Genomic DNA, 23,259 nt, shown 5'->3' with positions numbered 1-23,259 from the left:
GCTGACACAAGGAATGTAAAAATCCATTGTAACAACATTGAGCAGTGACAGGTCCTCTTTACTGTCTCCTCTGACCTTAACAGCATCAGGTCAGGCCAAGATTGGTCTGATCTGATGCTTGTACTGGACGCCAATGGCAAGCAAACATAAGAAGGAAACCAGAAGTGACAAAATACTCATAACTAACGGTTTCTAATATCATAGAGATGATCAGGGACCTTCTGGTTCCCAAACAGTTATATAGCACGCTGGTGAAATGACCCCTCCCGTTGCCTGTAAAAGCAATCCAGTGGCTAACTAGCTGCTAGGGTGGCTTTTACTTAAAAGAGAATCAGCTGACCTAAGAAACAATACCAGGATGATGCCCCTGTAGCTGTAGGCATCATCCTGGTATAACTACTGAAAGTCCAGGACATCGTATGACATCGTATGGATGGGAAGTGGTTAAATATTGCACATTAATATTTTGTATTCTCTCTTTGAGCCAGAAAGTGGAGCTTTGGCCTCATTTTTGCATGTTCCTCTATCGCTTTTCCCAAAACCTGTTTTCTACAAAAGTCAATAACTTAAGATAAAGTTTACATACATAAAAAATTAGGCAAAGGGGTGATTGATCATACTGAATCCTCCCTTACCAGTTGCTTGATCTGAGGTTTAGACAAAGCCAGGTGCGGACTGACCATTTGGAAACTCGGGCACTGCCCGAGGGCCCAGGGTCAGTAGGGGGCCCCATGAGATGCCCCTAGTACCTTTTTCATAGGCTTTTTTGAGTTTGGGCAAGGACACAGGGGCCCCATGATCCCCTATTGTCCGGGGGCTCCATGAGTTGTCAGTCCACCCTTGGACAAAGCTATCCCTAAGTTTCCTTATTGTCTCTTTCACCTCTTCCCACCACCATAATGTGTTTATGTGGTAGCAGGGTGGGTGAGGCTTAAAACCCAACTGGTCCATGGAGGTCCGAAGTTGAGTTCTGAGAACACAATCACTATGTTCTTCCAGCACACTAACTGAGCTGTCACTGACAGCTCTTGGTCTCTGTTTGTGTTTGGGAGCCAGAGGGACAGGCTCATGATCATGTGACCACTGTGGGAGCCAACCACAGTAATCATATAATTGCAATACTACCATCCAACGTTAATATTCATGTAAAGAGAAACCAAGAGGCAGCACGCAGGGTTAAAGTGGTTCTAAGGCTTGGTTCACATCTGTGCAGGTGGTGCCACTGCAGCCACACCACCCATGCAGAGGAATGCAGGACCTGCAGGCAGATGCCATTAATTCTAATGGCACACCATCCCCACTGGAAATCACAATCGTACTGGGAACCTCAGTTTTAGTGGGGGCTGTGACTTCCCATGTTGTGCAGGAACTTATTCCCTGTGTGTCCCAGGGCACGGGAGTCCATGCAAGTGAATTGGCTCTTGTGCCTGTGCAAATCATGGACTTCATGGCCGCACATATGTGAACCAGGGGCCTAGGCAGGTTTTTAACCTTAATGCATTCTATACATTAAGGTAAAACCTTCTGTGTGCAGCTCCCCCTTATACTTTTCCTAAGCCCTCTCACGATCCAGCAATGTGCATGAGGGCCACGTCTCTCTAAGGTCTCTTTCTCCTCATTGGCTCACACAGTAGTGTGAGCCATTGGCTCCTGCTGCTGTTAATCACAGCGAATGAGTTAATGAGGAGGGGGGGGGCATTCCGTGCTCTGCGTGTAAAGAATGCACAATGTACATATGCAGGAGCAGGTCTTGGGAGTGAGCCTGCTTAAGTGCCCCCATAACAGGAGGCTTGCTGTTAGGAGCCTTTGATAAGGAGGAGGATCCAGGAACGCTGCCGGGGGAACCAAAAATAAGAGGATCGGGGTTACTCTGTGCAAAACCATTGCACAGTGCAGGTAAGTATAACATGTTTTTTTTGTTTGTTTTTTAATTACAACCTTTAGAATCACTTTAAGTAACATTTAGTGCTCTGTGAAGCTTATACTATGCATTATTTTTTTTAATTATTATTATTATGTATTTATTTTTAAAACAAAAAATGTGTGTGCAATATATGTTCTAAAACAGATAAAACAAACATTGTAACACATATTATATTAAACTTGTTCCAAAACAATTTTAACTTACTCAAAAATGTTTTTTTTTTTTCTTTTTTTGCGGATTCCTGATAGTTGCTGTAAATCAGCCACCAGTTACTTATGTGTATTTCATGAGTGGTGTGATAACTATATGGGACATTTCAAGACGCCTACTAGATGTACTCATCATAAGGGAGTGTCAGTTTTCCAGGGAGGTTTACAAGGCAGGAAGGAAGACAGCTGGGAAAAGAGATGGAAATTCAGGAATATCTCATAACTGGAGTGTCCAGAGAGATGAGACGTTGATGGAAATTCAGTCCACCTGCATCCCCCTAATTACTGAAATATTAATTTTGGCCAGGCTGAATCTTTCAAAGTACAAGTACAAATATAAAAAATATAAACAGTAATATTTTTGCACAGAAAGTGTTGCGTTCTACAATTACGGAAGTGTATACACACCATTGGAAGCATATACTTGCACAGCGCAGAGACATGGAGTCAGATGAGCAGACTTGGACAGATTTCTTCTTATCAGACTTAGGGTTACATCAATAGCTTCCAATTTTTGGGCCTTTTCCCCAAACCGTCCATCTAAAATAATAATTAAAAAAAAAACTATGTGTTTCAGAAGCTTATTACAAAGATCATCAAAGTAGTATATGTAACTTTCAACAATTTATACCAAAGGGCCATAAGCATTTTTTTTTTTGCGGGGGGGATTCCGTAAGAGACACAATAGTTCAATTTTCATATATCTTTCATGTGTACACAACTTTAGACATCCGATTCAGACTTTTCAAACAAAAATTTCTGAAGGAACAAACTCTAAAATGTTTCTCATACATACAGTAAACAGAACTAACACATTTGGCTTAATGTGTACTGTTTTCATGCGGTTTTTGTACAAGAAAAATCAAATACGTAAGACTGTGCATGATCAAAAACAATAAGCAACATAAAACCTGCTGTTGGCTGACGTCCCTCAGCAGGTCCAGGCTCAGGAAAGATGTCGACCATATGGTCGGGATCTACCCAGGAGCCTGGACCAACAACCTGGCTTAGCCTTTCAGTGAGCCACTGAGAACCTGAGCCAGCCACTCCCTTCCCCTTCACAACCCAGAGCACCAGTGAGCACTGGAGGGACAGAGCAAAAGTCCGGTCACCAGCTGTCTGCTCACTGAAGAGCTCAATGATCAGCGTTTTTTATTTTCTCAGCTCTCTGTCTTAGAGGTGGTGGGGGACAGATGTATCTGGGATCAATGCTGCAGCCACGTCGGTGAATATAACTGTTTGATTTTTTTCAGTTCCCATACGTCTCTTTGAAAGTAATTTCTGCTGTAAACTTTGCAGAGGAATTACTCCACAAATCCTGCAGGTACAGAGGTCAGTTGGGGCTCATTTCAAAGCTCTGTTACTGTTTGTTAAGAATATGCAAATATCTGAATGGCCATACCTTGACTTGGCTTTTAATGTATACCGTACTTTTATATTAATGTTTTCAAGATCTGCAGCCAAATTAAACCCTCTCTATTCAAAAACAAGTATAGTATGCCCAAGTAGGTTTCAAAGACAAAAAAAATAACATTTTGACTTTTATTTACCTGTTAATCCACCAAAAAAGAATTATTTAGGAATTATACTGAGTTAATGTGATGCTATATGCACAAATCAGCAGTTATTTCTGGTACTTTTTTCTTTAATAACATGATTGCTATGCAAGAAATTAGGTTCATACATTTTGGGTGACCAAATATGAAGAATCCCACAGATACAGTACCTCTCTGGCCCACCTTGACCATCAATTGGATAAGGGGTATAAGGAGGCTGTAGTCAATGGACTCTGATCTTGCTAGATTTACCAAGGTTTGAAGTAAGGCCTCGCTTCCTCCCTTGGATATCATGTAGTGAATTCGGCGATGCGTTCCTTTGGTAGGAAGATAATAGAAGAGTCCTTGATTATAGTCAATTATGATTTAAAACACAACACCACAATATTTCATTTTGTTGTTCTGTAGTGAGCTACATTCCAAAAAAGTACCAAATTCAGTACTCAATTCAAGAATGCACAGTGCTACATATATTTTTTTTTATAGGTCAGCAGTCTAACAATGCCTCCATGAGCAGCCTTGTATGGAATTATTAGTCAAATGTAAGTTACAGCATTAGCAGCACCCAGTAAGAGCTGGGTCACACTAGCCTGTGCCTACAAAGTTGCTCCCTTAGTGGCCAAAAGGGTGCTCATCTTTGGTCACCGAGAACTCATATTGAAAAATATGTTTGGTTGTAAAGTTGATCCAGCATTTTCAGTTCCTTTTGGGTAACGAGTCCCGATCAGAAATACAGATCAGCAGTTCTGACTTTTTCTGATTTCACAAGAAGCATGCTTGTTCCAGTCAATTGACCGAAAAACCACTGTACTGGCTTAAAACAAATGTAGCGCTCTCCATGGGAAAAAAATACAGGTTCTCCCATAATAGAACAGAGACTACCTGACCCAGACAGTTCCAAGCACACCAACAAATGCAAGCTCAGTCTATGAGATGTCTTTTTAATGGACCTATTGCAGAATTCAAACAGGGGAAAGAGAAGAGGGTGCAGATTACTCCAATAACATAAGCAACACATATTAGGAGGATATACTTTAAGCAGGATCCTCTAGATTCAGCCTTTTCTGGGGTGGAAGGGGATGCTCAATTAAACTGGGTCTCTATGCGAGCAGCCCCAGTCCTTACAGCAACCTCTGGCACTTACTTTCCCAAGCACATGCACACCTAGGATGCAAGATCAAAGTCTTACTCATAAAGTCCAAGGACAGCTGTTGCCCATTCCAGCTTTGACATGACACTCATATATGAAAAAGGATCCCTCTTTAGATCAGCCACCATGAGTGATGCCTTCCAGCAGGTATCTTTCAATCCAGGTTCCCTCAGACTCTCTGCCAAGCACCTACTGAGGTCTAATATTGGTTCTCTAGTACACAGGTTGCATCCTAAAGGCAGCAGCCCCAGGACATGAACACTCTGAACAAGCCTCCAAAACATTCTCCCTCTGCTACCTTCTTGGTGCCCCTCCCAGGGATTGACTGAGAGCAGATACAGTATATTCATAACTCCAATGGTTGACCTTCCTTTTCTATTCTCTGGAAGCTTCTCCGAGACAGGCAGGAGTAATCAACCACTGAGCTTAGGAAAACCTGACCAGACCCAGGAAACAGATCACTGCTCTGTATTACTGAGTACAGAACAGACAAAAAACTAAATTTAGCCTAACTAGGGCAAGGCACTATACAAAATTATAAATTATTGTTCAATTTAAAGTAGAACTAAAGGCAAATCTTTTTTGTTTTTTTGGATAGGGTACGGGAGGGTTATTGTCAGGAATGGACTTGCCAATAGTGGTGGGACTCACCTGCCTTGTGGGCTGCAGTACCAGGGCTGGCCAGCGGTTGCTCTCAGCAATCAGAGACTCACCCCTGCAGTCAGCCAAAACACCTGAAGCTGATTGCAGGGGTTGTATGTAAGGAATGGCCAGATTCACAGTCAGGGCCTTGGTGTGTGTTTTTCCATGGGCCCCTGTATCTTGTAACCTGCATTCCTGTTCCTGTTTCTGCCTGACTTGTTGCCGACCCTGCCTGATCCTGACCTCTGCTGACTTCTCCTGTTTGATCCCTGGCTTGTGACCCTGACCATTCTCTGCCTGACCCCCTGTACCTACCTGCCCATTAGTTGCTGTACCCGGCTCGTGACCTGACTACTCTCCGCCTGCTCCTCCTGTACCTACCTGCCAGATAGTTATCGACCCGGCCTGCCTGACTACGTTGTGCTCTATATGTGTATGTACCTGTGTATCTATATCAGTTTAGGTTTGGGTTTGTTTCACCTTGTTGTATGTATTTGTGTTAGCTTGGGGTTTGGTGCACTGCGTTTATATTTGTATTGTTAGTCTTAATAAATTGTCTTATTTATACCATATCTGAAGCCTGCGTTTCCCTGTGTCCGTCCACACACCTCTGGTCATACCGGGAGCCCTGACAGTTATAACCCCCATCCATTTTTTGCCATGTGTCTCATTGGGGAAATGCCTTTTCACTTCCTGTCCCATAGCCATAGCAGGAATTGAAGGGAAATCCTTGAACGTGATAAAACCAATGGATGTCACTGTTACAAATGTCTCCTATTCTAAAGAAACCCAAGGTTTCACTCAATGCTGCTGCAATTTCTGACCAAGGGATTTCCTTTGGCATCTATAATGGATGTAGTGGTGGTGTTAGTTAAACCAGGCAAGAACCCTGATTTATGCTCCTTATACTGACCAATATCGTTGCTAAAATTTGATACCAAGATACTAAAAAAGGTTTTAGTCAATCAACTAAATCTCGTTGTGATGGACTGCCTGACACCCTGACTGGGTATCTCTGCCAAACTATGCTTCTTCCACTCTGTAACCCGAATATAGCAAATTTACCCCAAGCATCAAACAGAACCAATACTGGAGTAAAACAGGACTGTTAACAAACAGCACAGCATTTATACACAAAAACCTTCCCCCTAGGCAGGTATGGCGCACATTACAAGTCCCAGGAGAAAATTACATTATATAAACAAACAATCAAACAGAAGAAAACAATGGATTCCTTCCTGGGACCTAGCATCCTGGACTCTGGAGGCGCTTAAACAAAGTGAGAGCTTATCACCTAAGTCTAATTAAAGCACTAAATAGTTGATGCCAGGAAACCTGTAACAGAAAATAAGGTTTCTTAATCCCAGATATGCTGGAATTCACCCCCCTTGCACATAACACATTGCTTCAGGATAATATTTCCACTATGCACAGTATGTCAAGGGGTCCCAGTCCATCCAGTCCTACTTGCATGAAAAGGGTACCTGGTGTAATTCATGGCTAGCCTGGTACCCAGAGAAGTGATATAACCCTGTTGGGGAAAAAGGTTCTTTGTAAGCCCAAGAGGGAGGGTCTTCTTAGTCCAGGGTCTATAGTCGATGGAAGGGAGGCTGGCCCCCAGACCCCTTCAGGAGCCCAAGTCACTGTTTCTGTGACACTCAACTTTGGTTAATATGAGCCAGTCTGGGTTCATGGTGGGTAGAGGAACGGATATTAATATTTGTAGATTGATTAGCCATATGGCCCCTGCCAATTCTGACCTGCCCAGCGGCGGTGGTCTTATTAGAAGCTGAAAGAGCGTTTGAGTTAGTGGAGTGGTCCTAAGTTTATATTGTGGCTACGTTTGCTCTAGTCTGCCCCAATGGCCCAGGTGAGAACCAATAACACTATCTTTGACCCTTTTAACCTACATAAGGGAATGAGGCAGGGCTGTCCCCTCTCCCCAGGACTAATTGCGTTGGCTCTAGGGCCACTGCCAACCCAAATTAGGATATGGCCATCGTAAAGAGTATTAATGTCCACTAGAGGAAAAAATATCCCTATATACAGAGGATACCCTTCTATACCTCAGTGACACAACCTCTACTTTGCAAGCAGAACTAGTGTCTTCATTGGAAGATTTCCCTCTCTATCCCTGTTCTGGTGACAACCCAAAATTTGGGATTTTTTTTTGTTCCAGGTAAAGACAGTAAATAGGACAAATAAAGAGGGTGGATTATACTAACAGAGGAACAGCCAGCAATAAAAACCTGAGAGGTGTTCTAACCCCTTGCCACTCTATCCAAAGCTAAAAAAAAAAAATAGAGAAATATACAAAAACTACAGAAGCAATCCCATGTGAATAGCTTCCACATTCAATGTGCGATTTAACAGTCTTTTTGTACAAAGGAGCAAATATTGATTAGGTAACTATGGTTGAAATGTCCTAGTAGGGTCAGCTACATTACCAGTACCCTATGCTTTTCCTCTTCATGGCCCTCAGTCAGAGTACATCTTTTGTGCTAGGATGTATTGGTCTCATTATCCATAGAATACTTGGTGTAGTCGTTCACAGAGAAAGCAATGTCTTTTTACAGCCCTATCATTTCCAAGTACATCGCCTGCAATAAAATACTAATGCAATATGGTCACTTACCAGCAGACAGCAATTCACTTAATACACTCAGGATATTCAGGGTTACATCTTTCTCCGCGGAGCTCTGTCACGAGAAGAAAATAGACACATTATATTTATGTTATGGGACCTGCAAGCGCCTTTACCTCGCCATTTTCTGGGAAAAAAAAAAAAGATTAAATGTTTTTCCGATGATTCCTTTTTATAACTTCAAGTAATCGATTTCATATTGCCTGTTCAAAAATCCATTTCTTTACACATCTCTCAGTGTTTACTACATGCAGGTGTTCCATAGAACTCAATGCCGGTTTAACTCTTGTGGATCTCAGAGCCATCGGCGGCTTGCTTTACAGAAAGCGCTGATTTTTTTTCTGTTGCAGCAATGTGCAATAAAATATGTACATCATTTCACCTTGCTTCATCGGAATGTGTATTCTGAAATAATTCAGCAGTTGGTGAAAGGAGTGCTGGAACGGCATTGTGTTCTGTGACATAATGGAAACAGCTTGTTTCCCAGCGATGGATTGAGTAAGTTATATTATGAGAACACAAAGACCGAGCAGTTCATACCAGCACAAGGTGAAAACCGGGCGCCTTCTGTACTCGCTAAAAATGCACATTTTGGTAATGACCACTTTACAAATGAATGGCGATATTCAAAGTAACATACGTTATGGCCTTGACTATTCATAATTGGGAAAATAAAGACAAATTGGACTATACTACGTTAAATCAGGGATAAACTCATTTTAGTTCACAAAAGCAATTCCTAACAGCCTCTTAAAGAGGAGTTCTGCCCCCCCCCAAAAAAAAAATAATTAAAAGCTACAGATATTGTAGCAGCTGACTTTTAATATTAGTGCACTTACCTGTCTAGGCGTCCAGCGGTGTTATGATCTGCCAGGTGGTGCCTCTGGCTGCCCACTTGACAGACCTACCCAAAGCGTGGAGTCTAAGTCCCGGTCTGTGCTTTCACCGGGGCCCCTGATGGTGGGGATGGACTTGAAACAGACCAGGACCAGGTCACGACCTCTGAGCAGGCCCACCAGTGGCAGGGGGAACCTCCGGGGATGTATTGGTACCGGGAGAGCCAGATGTGAGGAGGACGGCAGGACCTAGCAGGATGGATCGCGAGCAGTGGTCCCGTGGGGTAGGCGAGGTACAGAATCGGCAGGCGGAGAATCGTCAGGTCACACGCAGAGTCAGCAGGATAAGTCAGTCCGTAGATAGGTCAAACAAGCCGGGGGTCAGGATGGGAGAAGGCAGAGTAGTCAGGAACAATCCGGGTCAAACGCAGGAGAAGGCAGAGTAGTCAGGACAATCCGGGTCAAATACAGGAGAAGGCAGCGTAGTCAGGGTCAATCAGGATCAAAAACACAGGTACAGGACTCAGGAACTCAAATAGACCTTGCGGCGATCAGTGACAGCGCAGGGCATCTTTAAATATTGCACCCTGCACTGTCATTGGCCGCCCAGGATGCGCCCCTGGGCTGTCATTGGCCACCCGAGGCGCGCCCGCGGCTCTCACTGCGCATGCGCGGCGTCCTGTCATCCGCGGCTCCCGGGACCTGGTGCTTGTGTCCCGGCGTGAGCCGTCACCAGCGCGCATGCGCCGGCCGACAGGACGCCGCGATCCCTGACAAGCGGTGTATTCACTCGAGCTGATCCTTCAATTGGATATTGGGTGCTGGCGCTGCCATCTTAACTAAGGGCTCGTTCACACCTGACTTATTTCTAACTCTTGCCAAATGCCCCTATAGCGTTTGACAGGCATTAGATAGGCGCTTGGGAAGCTTTTTAAGGTTCCCCAAACGCCCTATGCACGGTTTTGAGGCATTTGATAGGCATTTGCCAAGCGTTAAAACCGCACCGCAAATGCCTATAATGAAGGTAAATTGTATTAACGCTCCGCAAACGCCTCGCAACCGCATCACAAACGCCCCGCAAACGCCTGCCAGGTGTTTGAGGAGCGGCACCATAGACTTGAATGGGAGGCTTCAACTCCTCCTGACTCGATATGAGGTGTCAGTTTTGCCGCGACGCTAACGCTTCAGTGTGAACAGCATTGTGTGCTGCCATGTGCAGAATTTTCATAGGTGTTTGAGAAGCATTAAAAATGCTTCCCAAATTCTTGTCCGACGCCTGCTGACAAAGCAAGTGTGAACGTAGCCTAAGGGAAGCCTTGTGGTTTCACATCTGGTTCCTTACTGTGCATGCGTGAATGGGCCACAGTCTTCTGGGACCTCTGAAGTGTCTCAGAAGGCTGTGGGGGACGGAGGGGAGGCTGTGCTTCTGGGTCAGTTCACCGCAGCGAACTGAGCAGGTAGTGGGAGCGGGTACCTGTCAAAACCAGCTACCTGCTCCCCGACAAAAGGTGCCAAATGTGAGGGGGGGGGTGGAGGCAGACAAGCGGACCTTCCACTTTTTAGTGGAACTCCACTTTAATATGATTTAGCACTGGAGTCTATGCTTTTTATTCAAACCTGGCCAGGTGGTCAATAAAACGAGACTGCTTTTTCTAAACTTGAGGGACAGTTCACACCATGCGCCAAGCTGAATCGCATGGGAACGTGCTGTACGCTCCTGTGTGATTTAGCAGTATTGTATTAGCAGTACTGTATTTAGCAGTTTATATTTACTAAAATAATGTCATTTCCATGTTGTGTGTACTGTGGGAGACCAGATATAGTGAACGCAGGGTCCGGGGAGACCGGATATAGTGAACTCAGGGTCCGGGGAGACCGGATATAGTGAACGCAGGGTCCGGGGAGACCGGATATAGTGAATGCAAGGTTCGGGGAGATTGGATATAGTGAATGCAGGGTGCGGGGAGATCAGATATAGTGAATGCAGGGTTCGGGGAGACCGGATATAATGAATGCGGGGTCCGGGGAGACCAGATATAGTGAATGCAAGGTCCGGGGAGACCAGATATAGTGAATGCAGGGTACGGGGAGACCAGATATAGTGAATGCAGGGTCCGGGGAGGTCAGATATAGTGAATGCAAGGTCCGGGGAGCCCGGATATAATGAATGCAGGGTCCGGGGAGACCAGATACAGTGAATGCAGGGTCCGGGGAGACTGGATATAGTGAATGCGGGATCCTGGGAGACTGGATATAGTGAATGCAGGGTCCGGGGAGACCGGATATAGTGAATGCAAGTTCGGGGGAGACCGGATATAGTAAATGCAGGGTCCGGCGACACCAGATATAGTGAATGCAGGGTCCGGGGAGACCGGATATAGTGAATGCAGGGTCCGGGGAGACCAGATATAGTGAATGCAGGGTCCTGGGAGTCCGGATATAGTGAATGAAGGGTCCGGGGAGACCAGATATAGTGAATGCAGGATCCTGGGAGACCAGATATAGTGAATGCAGGGTCCGGGGAGACCAGATATAGTGAATGCAGGGTCCGGGGAGACCAGATATAGTGAATGCAGGGGCCTGGGTTTAGTAACACTTTAATATTGCTTTAAAGTGATACTAAACAATATCCATAGTCTCCAAAAATAATCCATGCACATCCACTACTCAATGGCCCTGTCATTTATTTTTCATGACATTGTTCTTACTTTGGGGGTATTTACTAAAACTGCAGAGTGCAATATCTGGTGCAACTCTGCATAGAAACCAATCAGCTTCCAGGTTTTATTGTCAAAGCTTAATTGAAAAAGCAGAAGTTAGAAGCTGATTGCATGCACAGCCACACCAGATTCCGAGTGCTCCAGTTTTAGTAAATCTCTCCCTGTGTGTCTTTGAAGTTTTATAGATAGGCAACTCCTATCTTAATATTTACCAACTTAATAACTACTGCTTAGGGAACAGACACACGAAGATACACAAGGCATCTTTTCAAATAACTGTTCTGTTTAGTTTCTACATTTGAGTTTTTTATAACCATGCTTATGTAAGTATCACATAATTATTACAATTGTAAGCAGTACATAGGTGAGCTAGTTTCTTATCAAGGTCTAAGCCAGTGGTCTTTAAACTGTGGCTCAGGGACCAGATGTGGCCCTTTGCTTGCTTTTATCTGGCCCTTGGAGCACTATTTCATCCACTGACACCAACAATGGGACATAATTCCCCCCAACTGACACCAATGAAGGGGCACAATTCCTCCCAATGACACCAAAGAAGGGGCGCAATTCCTCCCAGTGATGCCAATGATGGGTCACAATTCCTCCCAATGGCACCAACGATGGGTCACAATTCCACACAATGGCACCAACGATGGGTCACAATTCCTCCCAATGACACCAACGATGGGGCACAGTTCCACACAAGGACACCAACAATTGGGCCCACTGACACCAATGATGGGACACAATTCCACCCAATGACACCAATGATGGGGCACAATTCCTCCCAATGACACTAATGATAGGGCACAATTCCTCCCAATGATGGGGCACAGTTCCGCCCAATGACACCAACTATGGGCAATTGTTCCACTCATTGTCACCAACAATTGGACCCAATACACCACAGCTGGGGCACAATTCCTCCCAATGACACAATGATGGGGCACGATTCCCCAATGACACAATGATGGGGCACGATTCCCCAATGACACAATGATGGGGCACGATTCCCCAATGACACAATGATGAGGCACGATTCCCCAATGACACAATGATGGGGCACGATTCCCCAATGACACAATGATGGGGCACGATTCCCCAATGACACAATGATGGGGCACGATTCCCCAATGACACAATGATGGGGCACGATTCCCCAATGACACAATGATGGGGCACAGTTCCTCTCATTAGCACCAAAAATGTTGTATTGTTTGCTCCCACTGATACTGGGACATTTTCTATTCCCGATGTCCACAGTCCGGCCCCCTTAAAGTCTGAAGAACAGTAAACTGGCCCTTTGTATATGAAGTTTGGAGACCCCTGGTCTAAGGAATGTGAATATGTGGCAGAAGAGCTAGTATGATACCAAGGACGTTGTCTGCAGTAGACAAAGCATACAAAGTGAAATGCATGCATATACAGAGTTCAAAATGTCTTTCACGCTGTGTTTTTATGCCTCCTTATAACATCCTCCTTGAACTCCAAAACCTCTCTTTTTCCCTCTCACTTCCTTTTGTTTGGAATGAACAGCTGATGTTAGTTGCAGTCATGTGCACTGCTCCAGGCTCAGTACAAATCCGATAGTCCCTAGTCAGGAGCAAAGAGGAAGGCTACAATTCTACTCATACATTCAGTGGGTCCACAGAGAACGATTGTAGCCACCCTCTAAAGTCGGATCACAGCAGAAAACAAAGAAATTTGGAGATTTGGAGGAGGCTGAGAGCATTAAAAGGGATTTTTTTTGAGTTGAGAATATATAACTGAATTTTTTTAACCAGAGTTTAGTAACTCTATATTATTTATATGAATAGAATAAGAAAAAACATACAAAACATCTTTAAATGTTATTTAATAGGACTGAACCTAATAAATGAATAAAATACAAAAAAAAATTATTAAATGCCTTTATTATGTTGGTGAAAATGCTAATAGAACGGTGAAGAGTATTTCAGAGGACAGGAACAATGCATGCTGTTTATTCTATTTCAATAAAGACTCAAGCGCTTCTAAAATTACCTCATATACTCCACACTATTTAAGTTCTCAATATGTTCTCAAGAAGTGCATCATTGACTTTCATGAGTGCAACTTCAGCTGACAGCAGCTACATTACAATATATCACGATAATAGTTGAATTTAAAGTGATACTAAACACACACTAATTCATTTCCACTGTTCCTTCTCTTTCTGTATGGGAATGATGGCACTCTAATTATTTTAATGTAAAAAAAGATCTAAGTACCTTTAATCGATATACAGCTGTCACATGACCCAGCTCTTTCCCAGCCTGTCTGCAGGGAAACAGTAGCAGGAAGAGCTTCTAGTGCTCTGCTTCTGGTCACATGCTCAAAATAAATAAAAAAAAAGCCTTTGGGATACATAGTAAAAATAAATATTTAATATCAAAAAACTGTTTTATATTGTTGTGCAAATATATATTTGAAATCAAATCTTTATTTTGGCAACAACATGGTTTGGGTGGATTTCTTCCAGTCACAGGTTGTGTCACCTCCTCCAGCCGGGGGTCTGAATAACAGGAATGTGAAGCCTCCATCAATTAAGATGTAATATCCCACAGCTATTGTGTTTAGCTGGTTAGGGGGCATGGAGAAGGAGGGGGTGGACTGTCATTTTTCAGTGTGTATATGCCCACATGTGCGACTCTGTAGTCACATGGGCTACTCAGATGTGATAGGGAGGAGATGTTTAGGGTATTATTACACTGAAAACTGAGCATGTGAACTAGCTGCCAACATTGCTCTGCAAAATTCCCAAATGCAGTGGGGACATGGACAGGAGGGGAGACAGAGAACAGCATGATCAACCAGGTTTTTTGCAGAATATAGAAAACTGATCAGATAGTGACTGTCTGAGTATAAACAGCATGTAATACAGCATTTATTGATATGGGTTTAGTAACACTTTAAGGACTCAAATATGAAAAGGCATGTATGATGAAAGTTTAAACCAAGCTCCAGGCAATCAGCTGAATATATAGTTGTGATACACATATGGGAGCAATTTCAGCTGTCAAATGATTCTTGACACCTTGTATCCAGTTATGAGATTGGCAGAGCCCTGCCAGAAAGCAGAGCCAGGTCACTTCCCTGAGCTAATCATTCTGCCCTCTCCTCATGTCATCACGTTTACAGGGGCGGACTGACAACTCATGGGTCCCCCGGGCAATAGGAAATCATGGGGCCCCTGTGCCCTTGCCCACACTCAAACCACACCCAAAAAAAGCCTAAGGAAGGTACCAGGGGCATCTCATGGTGCCCCCTACTGACCCCGGGCCCTCAGGCAGCACCCGGGTGCCCGAATGGTCAGTCCGCCCCTGCATGTTTATTATCAGCAGGTCTGCATGCAGCACATTTAATTGTCACCCCCCCCCCCCTCCCCCGTCTGAATAGAGCTTTCTTTTTGTGGTATGTACTCGCCGCTGGGTGTTTGATTTTTTGCCCTAAAAACAATAACAATAAAAAGAGCAAAAAATAATTTAAAAAAAGTTCTTCTTTGTTTCTATTATAAAATTTAGCAAACAGGTGATTTTTCTTCTTAACTGATGTGGGTTGATGAGGCTGCACTGATAGGCAGCACTGATGGGCACTGATAGCCAGCACTTATGGGCACTGATAGGCGGCACTGACGGGCACTGATAGGTGGCACTGATAGGCGGCACTGATGAGGTGGCACTGATAGGCAGCACTGATAGGTGGCACTGATGAGCTGGCACTGATGAGGTGGCACTGATGATGCGCACTGATATGCAACAATGATGGGCACTTTTAGGTGGCAATGATGGGCAGTACTGATGGGCACTGATGGGTAGCACTGACTGACGGCACTGACTGGCAGCACTGCTGGGCACTGATGGGTGGCACTGCTGGCACTAATTTCCTGACATTTATTGGGGCCCTGGGACACTGGAAAACACTCAGAAAATGACCATATTTTGGAGCATTAACACCCCAAGGAATTTTGTAAGCCACAAGTTTTTGGAACATGCAAGCAGCAGGCAAAAATGCGGCCAATAAACAGGCCAGTGTCAGCATAGGCATGTATAATGTAGCAATGATCAGCAACACTTTTGCTGGCTGCACTGGCTCTGGTGACATTGTCACTGGTATAGCATCGATCAGGAACACTGGGGGAGATTTACTAATACTGCTGCACTCGGAATCTGGTGGTCGATTTCCGAACAAATTTTCTTTAGAAAATCAGAAATTCGACCAGCCAAGCCTTTAATTTCACCTTGTGTTGCTACAGAAAAGAATTTTCATGGCCAATAATTTACTTTTCTTTCCAGGCCACAGCTCACAGCTCATTTCTTTTTCAAATACATTTCTTGCATGATTCTCCCACATTGATTAGAAATTTGTTTGTTTTTCAAAATGCCTGATCACTCAAATTCAATGGTCGCTTCAAAAATCGGCTGTTGCTGTCGCCCACTAATAGTGTGAAATTCGAAGGAAAATTCTTAGAAAAGATTTTGGAAAGAAAATTATTTCAGGATTTCAACTTGTGTATGGCCAGCTTAATGCAGGCCATACATGGGTCGAATTTTGAACTAATTTTCTTTAGAAAATCGGACATTTTGCATGTTTTGTAATCTGATGGTGCCACCATTGATTTTGAAATTCAACCAGCCAAGCCTTCAATTTCACCTCGTGTTGCTACAGAAAAGAATTTTTTGTGGCGAAGAATTTTCTTTTCTTTCCAGGTCACAGCTCAGGCTTATTTTTTTTTCATTTATATTTCTCGCATGATTCTCCCATCATTGATTAAAAATTTGTTCGTTTTTCAAAACATTTCCAACATGCCCGATCACTCAAATTTGATGGTCACACGAAAATCGGCTGTTTCTGTGACCCACTAATGGTGCAAAATGTGAACGAACATTCTTAGAATAGATTTTCTAAAGAAAATTCTTTCGGAATTTGACCCATGTATGGCTGGCTTTACTTCAGCTTTTTCAGTGAAGCTTTGACAATAACACCTGGAAGCTGATTGGTTTCTATGCAGAGCTGCACCAGATTTTGCACCGTGCAGTTTTAGTAAATAACACCCACAGTGACTGGATGTACTATTAGGCCCTCATTCACAGGGGGTGTATCAATGCGTATCCAGTGTTATGCAGGCCATACATGAGTCGAATTCCAAACAAATTTTCATGCGTTTTGTAATCTGATGGTACCACCATTGATTTCGAAATTCAACCAACCAAGCCTTCAATTTCACTTCATGTTGCTACAGAACAGAATTTTCGTGGCCGAGAATGTTCTTTTCTTTCCAGGTCACAGTTCATGCTTATTTCTTTTTCATTTATCATTTATATTTCCGGCAAGATTCTCCCATTATTGATTCAATATTTGTTCGTTTTTCAAAAAATTTCCAACATGCCCAAACACTCAAATTTGATGGTTACACAAAAATTGGCCATCCGTGTGATGATGCTGACCAATCAAAAGCTCTCTATCCCAAACTGTCATCCCTGCAAGGAGAAGAGAGAAAGCGGCAGGGATTTCAAATCCCTGCTACTTTCTCTCCCCTCCTACTGCAGAGAATACGGAGCATCTGCCACCATAGTATACATCCCTACACACCCATTCCCAGCTGTGGGAAACCTCCCTGCACCGCTCCTAGGTGATCTTGGGCTATGGTAGCCTGGGTTCACACAGGCGTAGTAGGGAAACCTCATGCAATTTGAACAGGAATCACATTTATGTTCAAATCACATACTATTTTTTGCAGTGCAATTTGTGTTCATACATTTTGTATTGACACAAATCTCACCACAAAGTATCGGTAATTGGTATCGGTGAGTACTTGACCGAAAGTATCGGTACTCATACCTAATAACATTCTTTTTTTTCCCCATTCGTACAGAACAAATATACATGCATTTTCTGCACTTTCTTTGGGTGAATTGCTATGCATTTTTCTATTACAGGATGTCTCCTACTTACAAGCCGACCTCAATGCACTGTGTAATTGAGCAGCTATGTGGCAAATGAGGTTTAATGTTGATAAATGTAAGGTTCTGCACTTGGGGGCTAAGAACATGCATGCATCATACATACTAGGGGGGTACAACTGGGGGAATCAATGGTGGAGAAGGATCTGAGAGTTCTGGTAGATCACAAGCTTAATAATAGAGATATAATTTCCCCGATACAAATCATTAGTATTACCTCATCTGGAATATGCAGTTCAATTTTGGGCACCAATTCACAAAAAGAACATTGGGGAACTGGAGGAAGTACAGAGAAGGGCAACCAAACTGATAAGAGGCATGGAGGAGCTCAGCTATGAGGAAAGATTAGAGGAACTGAATGTATTCTCTCATGAGAAGAGTAGATTAAGGGGGGATATGATCTACATGTATAATACATAAGGGGGATATGATCTCCATGTATAATACATAAGGGGGATATGATCAACATGTATAACACATAAGGGGGGATATGATCACCATGTATAATACATAAGGGGGGATATGATCTCCATGTATAATACATAAGGGGGGATATGATCTCCATGTATAATACATAAGGGGGGATATGATCTCCATGTATAATACATAAGGGGGGATATGATCTCCATGTATAATACATAAGGGGGATATAATCTCCATGTATAATACATAAGGGGGGATATGATTTCCATGTATAATGCATAAGGGGGGATATGATCTCCATGTATAATACATAAGGGGGGATATGATCTCCATGTATAATACATAAGGGGGGATATGATCAACATGTATAAATACATAAGTGGTTCATATAGTGAACTCGGTGTAGAGCTATTCACCTTGAGGTCATCACAGAGGACAAGGGGGCACTCTTTACATCTGGAGGAAAAGATATTTAATCCCCAAATACAGAAAGGTTTCTTCACAGTAAGAGCTGTGAAAATGTGGAATAGACTTCCTCAAGAGTTGGTTCTGGCCAGTTCTGTGGATTGCTTTAAAAAAGTCCTGGATTGTTTCTTGGATACACAGAATATAACTGGATACTAACATTTATAGGTAAAGTTGATCCAGGGAATATCTGATTGCCTCTTGGGGGATCAAGAAGGAATTTTGTCCCCTGCTGGAGCAAATTGGATCGTGCTTTGCTGGGTTTTTTTGCCTTCCTCTGGATCAACTGTGGGTGTAGGATTATAACTTGTTTTTTGTTTTTGTTTTTTATGATTGAACTTGATGGACATTTGTCTTTTTTCAGCCAGACTAAGTATGTGACTATGTATAAATACTTAGTAAGACAGAAAGTAGAATTAGGAGTAACAATTAGAAGCCATGTTCACTTTGCTAATCCATTATTTACATGTCCTTATAGTTCATCTTTGAAAGTATTTATTCCACCCAGTTAGGTCATAATAGAAAAATAGAAGTAAGTCTAAAATATTTGCAGGAATTAAAGTGACGCAAATGTGGGGTCCAGAATAAGGAAAGGGATGTAGAAGAAGCTTCTATTTAGAGACGCAGAGTACAGGCTTTCACAGCTTGTCCAAGTAACATCTAATCCATTGAGAAAAGTATACACAGCTGAGGAGGATCATGTAACCTTCAAGATCTTACTGTACAATGTTCAGCCCCACTGATCCGTCAGCAGCAATGCACAGTCAGCTAATATTGTTGTTTTCCTTCACATTTCTTCTCTGTAACAAATTGCCATTTCTAATAGGATTAAGGGAAATGATTCTGCAGAGCTGTTATAAGAAACAAAAAATGTATGCTAAAAATTATTCTAAAATGCTCATTTAAAATAATTTTTAACTGGAAAATAAGTCTTAATACAACATATACGGTACATTTAGATTTTTTATTAAATGATTGTAATTATTTTAGTAAATATAAACTGCTAAATACCTTTTCTCATCAGCAGTTTATAGCAGTCTTCTGACTTCTATCAGTGTCCAGCTGAGAACTGGTTAAAGCTTATAGGAGGAGTTTTCAATTTCCTCTGACTGTCCTATGAGGCTGCATAACACCTGACCCTCTATCTGGACAGTGCTGATTGGCCCTGTGCTGATCACATTCACCCTCCCAAAGAATAATAAAACTCTCTAGCCATACACATTATACTGAGCATGTGCAGAGTGAATCCTAGAGCTTTGTACTATCAGAAGATGGATTGGGGACAGTAGAAGAAGGGGAGGATCACAGAAAACAGGATCAAACAGCCTTTTTACACAGAGCAAATGATTAACCCCTTAGGTTCCACAGTGAGTATAACAAGCATGCTGCATGCTTTACTGCATATACAGACTGATTGTACTGTTGTGGGTTTAGTAACACATTAAAGATACATGTGGGGCCCTTATTTCCAGGCTAGCTTGTTTTTTATTAACAAAAAAATTACATAGCCATTTATCCAGGGAATTTGAATGTACATTTGTTCTGTGCAAATTGGGCAAAACCAAATGCTTTTTTCTCTTCTAAACAAATGTTATTTAATTATTATGGTAAACTACATTAGTAAACTACCACATTATGGCCACCAAATGAGGAGCATAGGAAATACGAGGGGCGTTCAAGTCAAACTGGGACTTTTGAGTTTATATCATTAACCACTTGCCTACTGGGCACTTATACCCCTTTCTTTACCAGGCCAATTTTCAGCTTTCAGCGCTGTCGTATTTTGATTGACAATTGCGCGGTCATGCAAGCTTATACCCATATGAAATTTTTATCATTTTTTTCTCACAAATAGAGCTTTTTTTAGGTGGTATTTAATCGCCGCTGGGCGCTTTACTTTTTGCGCTATAAACAAAAAAATTGCAAAAAAATTTGAAAAAAAAAGTTTCTTTGTTTCTATTATAAAAGTTTTCAAGCGGGTAATTTTTCTCCTTCACTGATGTGTGTTGATGAGGCAGCACTGATGGGCACTGATAGGCAGCACTGATGGGCACTGATAGGCGGCACTGATAGGTGGCACTGATAGGCAGCAATAATGAGGTGTCACGGATAGGCGGCACTGATATGCAGCACTGATTGGTGGCACTGATAGGTGACACTGATAATGGGTACTGATAGACAGCACTGGTAGGTGGCACTGACTGGCATCACTGCTGGGCACTGACTGGCGGCACTGCTGGGCACTGACTGGCACAACCGCTGGGCACTGACTGGTGGCACTGACTGGCAACACTGCTGGGCTGCACTTATGGGCACTGGTGGGTAGCACTGGTGGGCACAGGTGGGTGGCACTACTGGGCACAGGTAGGTGGCACTTCTGGGCATAGGTGGTGACACTGCTGGGTGGCACAGGTGGGTGCACTGCTGGGCACAGGTGGGCGCACGGCTGGGCACAGGTGGGTGCACTGCTGGGCACAGGTGGGCGGAACTTGTGGGTGGCACTGCTGAGCACCGATCATCAGGTCACTGATGATCGGTGCCCTGATGATCGGTGCCGATCCCTGCTCTGACAACTGCGAGGAAAGTGCAGCCGAGAACCGACAATTGCATTTCCCCATGATCAGCGTGTCATTGGACACGGCTGATCACGTGGTAAAAGGCCGCTGTGATTGGCCTTTTACCACGTCACGTGATCAGCTGTGTCCGTAGGACACAGCGATCACAAAGATCGCCGGGTGCGCGCCCCCGGAGGCGCGCAGGAGAGCGCGTTCTGGGAGGACGTCATATGATGTCCATCCAGAACTGGCCGGCCGTAGTGCAGCCATCATTCGGCTATCTGCGGTTGGCAAGTAGTTAAAGAACAAATTTCAAGAAGTGGAAACTGCATTTATTTTTTGATATACTCCCTGCTACATTTATACACTTATCCCAGCATTTAACTAATGCCTGGAAAGCTTTGGCATAGAAAGATTTATCAGTTCGCCCGAACCATCCTAGGACAGCCTGCTTCACTTAATCATCAGTGCTGAAAAGAAAGATTGGTCTCTTGTGCAATTTCAGGACAGGTTATGGGTCAATTATCCAGGCTCAAGTGTTCCATGCGCTGAATGTTCACAAGAATGACTGCTGTTGGCTTTGAACCACCACAGCCGGGATCGTCACTGACGGATGTACGGCCATCTTTGAAACATTTACACCATTCAAATGTCTTACTGCGGCTCAGCATTTCGTCACCGTACTGTGCTTGAAGACTTCTGTAGATATCTGCGGGTTCACAAGAAACCTCATCACCATACACTGCTCCATGCACGCACTAACACTGTTGTCTGCCATCTTGATTAAAAATCCCTGGACTGGCCCGCGACATTGTTCACTGCCTACCAGTAATAGGACGCACTTGCCACTAACTACTGAGTATAGTATCACCATACTAGCTTCCCTTTTTATACCTGTAAAATTAAAAGTCCCAGTTTGAGTTGAATGCCCCTCGTACATAGGCCTTTGTATAACACGTACAATGTAACCAATCTGGAATGGTAAACGGATTTAGAGAATGAATGTAACCATTGGCTATAAGTATTTCCTAATTCCCTCTAGCATTCTCTAGAATTGTTACATTGCATATCTTGTTAAAACGTTTTCAGGTTTTATTGTGAAAGCTTATTAAATAATCTGAAGTTAGAAGCTATAATTCAGAGCTGTTCTAGATTCTGAGTGCTTCCGTTTTAATAAATCTCCCCCAGTATGGCTAGATTGACTAGGCACATTTAAAATACATACACAAAAATACATACAGCTTTTTAACAAGAGATACAGGTGCATGACAGCAGCAGCTCTCCTGGGTCTCTCTCTCTTTACTGGCTGTCAATAACAGCTAGTGAGCCAATGGAGAGAGAGTGTGGGGGGGCAGGCCGAAACGCACTCGGTGTGTGAATGGACTCAAAGATGGTGGCTCTGGAGTGAGCCTGCTCAAGTGCCTCCAAAGCAAGAAGCTTGTTATTAGGGGCACTGAGCAGGGGGGGAAGAGTCAGGACCGATAGTTGGGGACCCAAAAAGACGAGGATTGGGGTTGCTCTGTGCAAAACAGAGCAGGTAAGTTTTTTCTTATTCTTTCCTTTAGAAACATTTTAAATTGCTGGCACATAAATCTTCATTTTCTGATTTCTTTAAAAAAAAAACAGGACTGAGACCCCTGCATAGGTCCCCCACAATACATAGTTTGTTATGTATTTTTTGGAACCGTTGGGGTCTGTTTCCCATTTTCTTCTTTCAGAAAGATGTCTTGCCAGCAGTTTATATTTGTTTCCTTTGTAAATGTCCGTGCTTTACTAACTCATTGCTCATGGCCACATGGAATTTGTTTTTTTTGTGCTCGTTTCCCAGGGCAGTACTCACCTTCCATGTTATTTTTGACACCCCCTTGCCTATTACCCTAGAAAATAGGCAATTTTAATTTAACAGATTCAGCTCCCATTGATTTCAGTCAGATTCAGATTTGGGTTTGGCATCCGAACTACATTGAAGTTTGCCGATCCCTGCTCAAACCAAACCCAGGGCATCACTAATTACTAAATCCATCCTTACTCTGACGCTCCCATGTGAATACAATGGCAACATGACTGTATTTATTGTATATAAGGTACATTGCTGAACCTAATCCCTGTTTCTTCAATATCTTCAAACTGCTAAGTGGCAAATGCCAAAAGAGTGCT

General features: G+C 43.2%; 1 protein-coding gene across 1 annotated transcript in view; it reads right to left on the bottom strand.

Moving 5' to 3' along the window:
- AGBL1 (AGBL carboxypeptidase 1) overlaps positions 1-23,259 on the bottom strand; it is a 924,602-nt gene that overhangs the window by 823,794 nt on the left and 77,549 nt on the right. The window contains exons 2-4 of the mRNA XM_089687659.1: positions 8,117-8,180; positions 3,860-4,006; positions 2,542-2,673 (exon numbers count right to left, since the gene is read on the bottom strand). Coding sequence (XP_089543785.1) covers positions 2,542-2,673; positions 3,860-4,006; positions 8,117-8,180 — 343 coding nt within the window. The remainder of the gene's footprint in view (positions 1-2,541; positions 2,674-3,859; positions 4,007-8,116; positions 8,181-23,259) is intronic.

This window comes from Staurois parvus, unplaced genomic scaffold (assembly GCF_062004578.1).
Source record: "Staurois parvus isolate SC_StPar_1 unplaced genomic scaffold, SC_StPar_1.0 ptg000432l, whole genome shotgun sequence".
Classification (NCBI taxonomy): domain Eukaryota; kingdom Metazoa; phylum Chordata; class Amphibia; order Anura; family Ranidae; genus Staurois; species Staurois parvus.
Note: the sequence above shows the minus strand (reverse complement) of the source record. Positions and strands in the feature narration are given on the sequence as shown.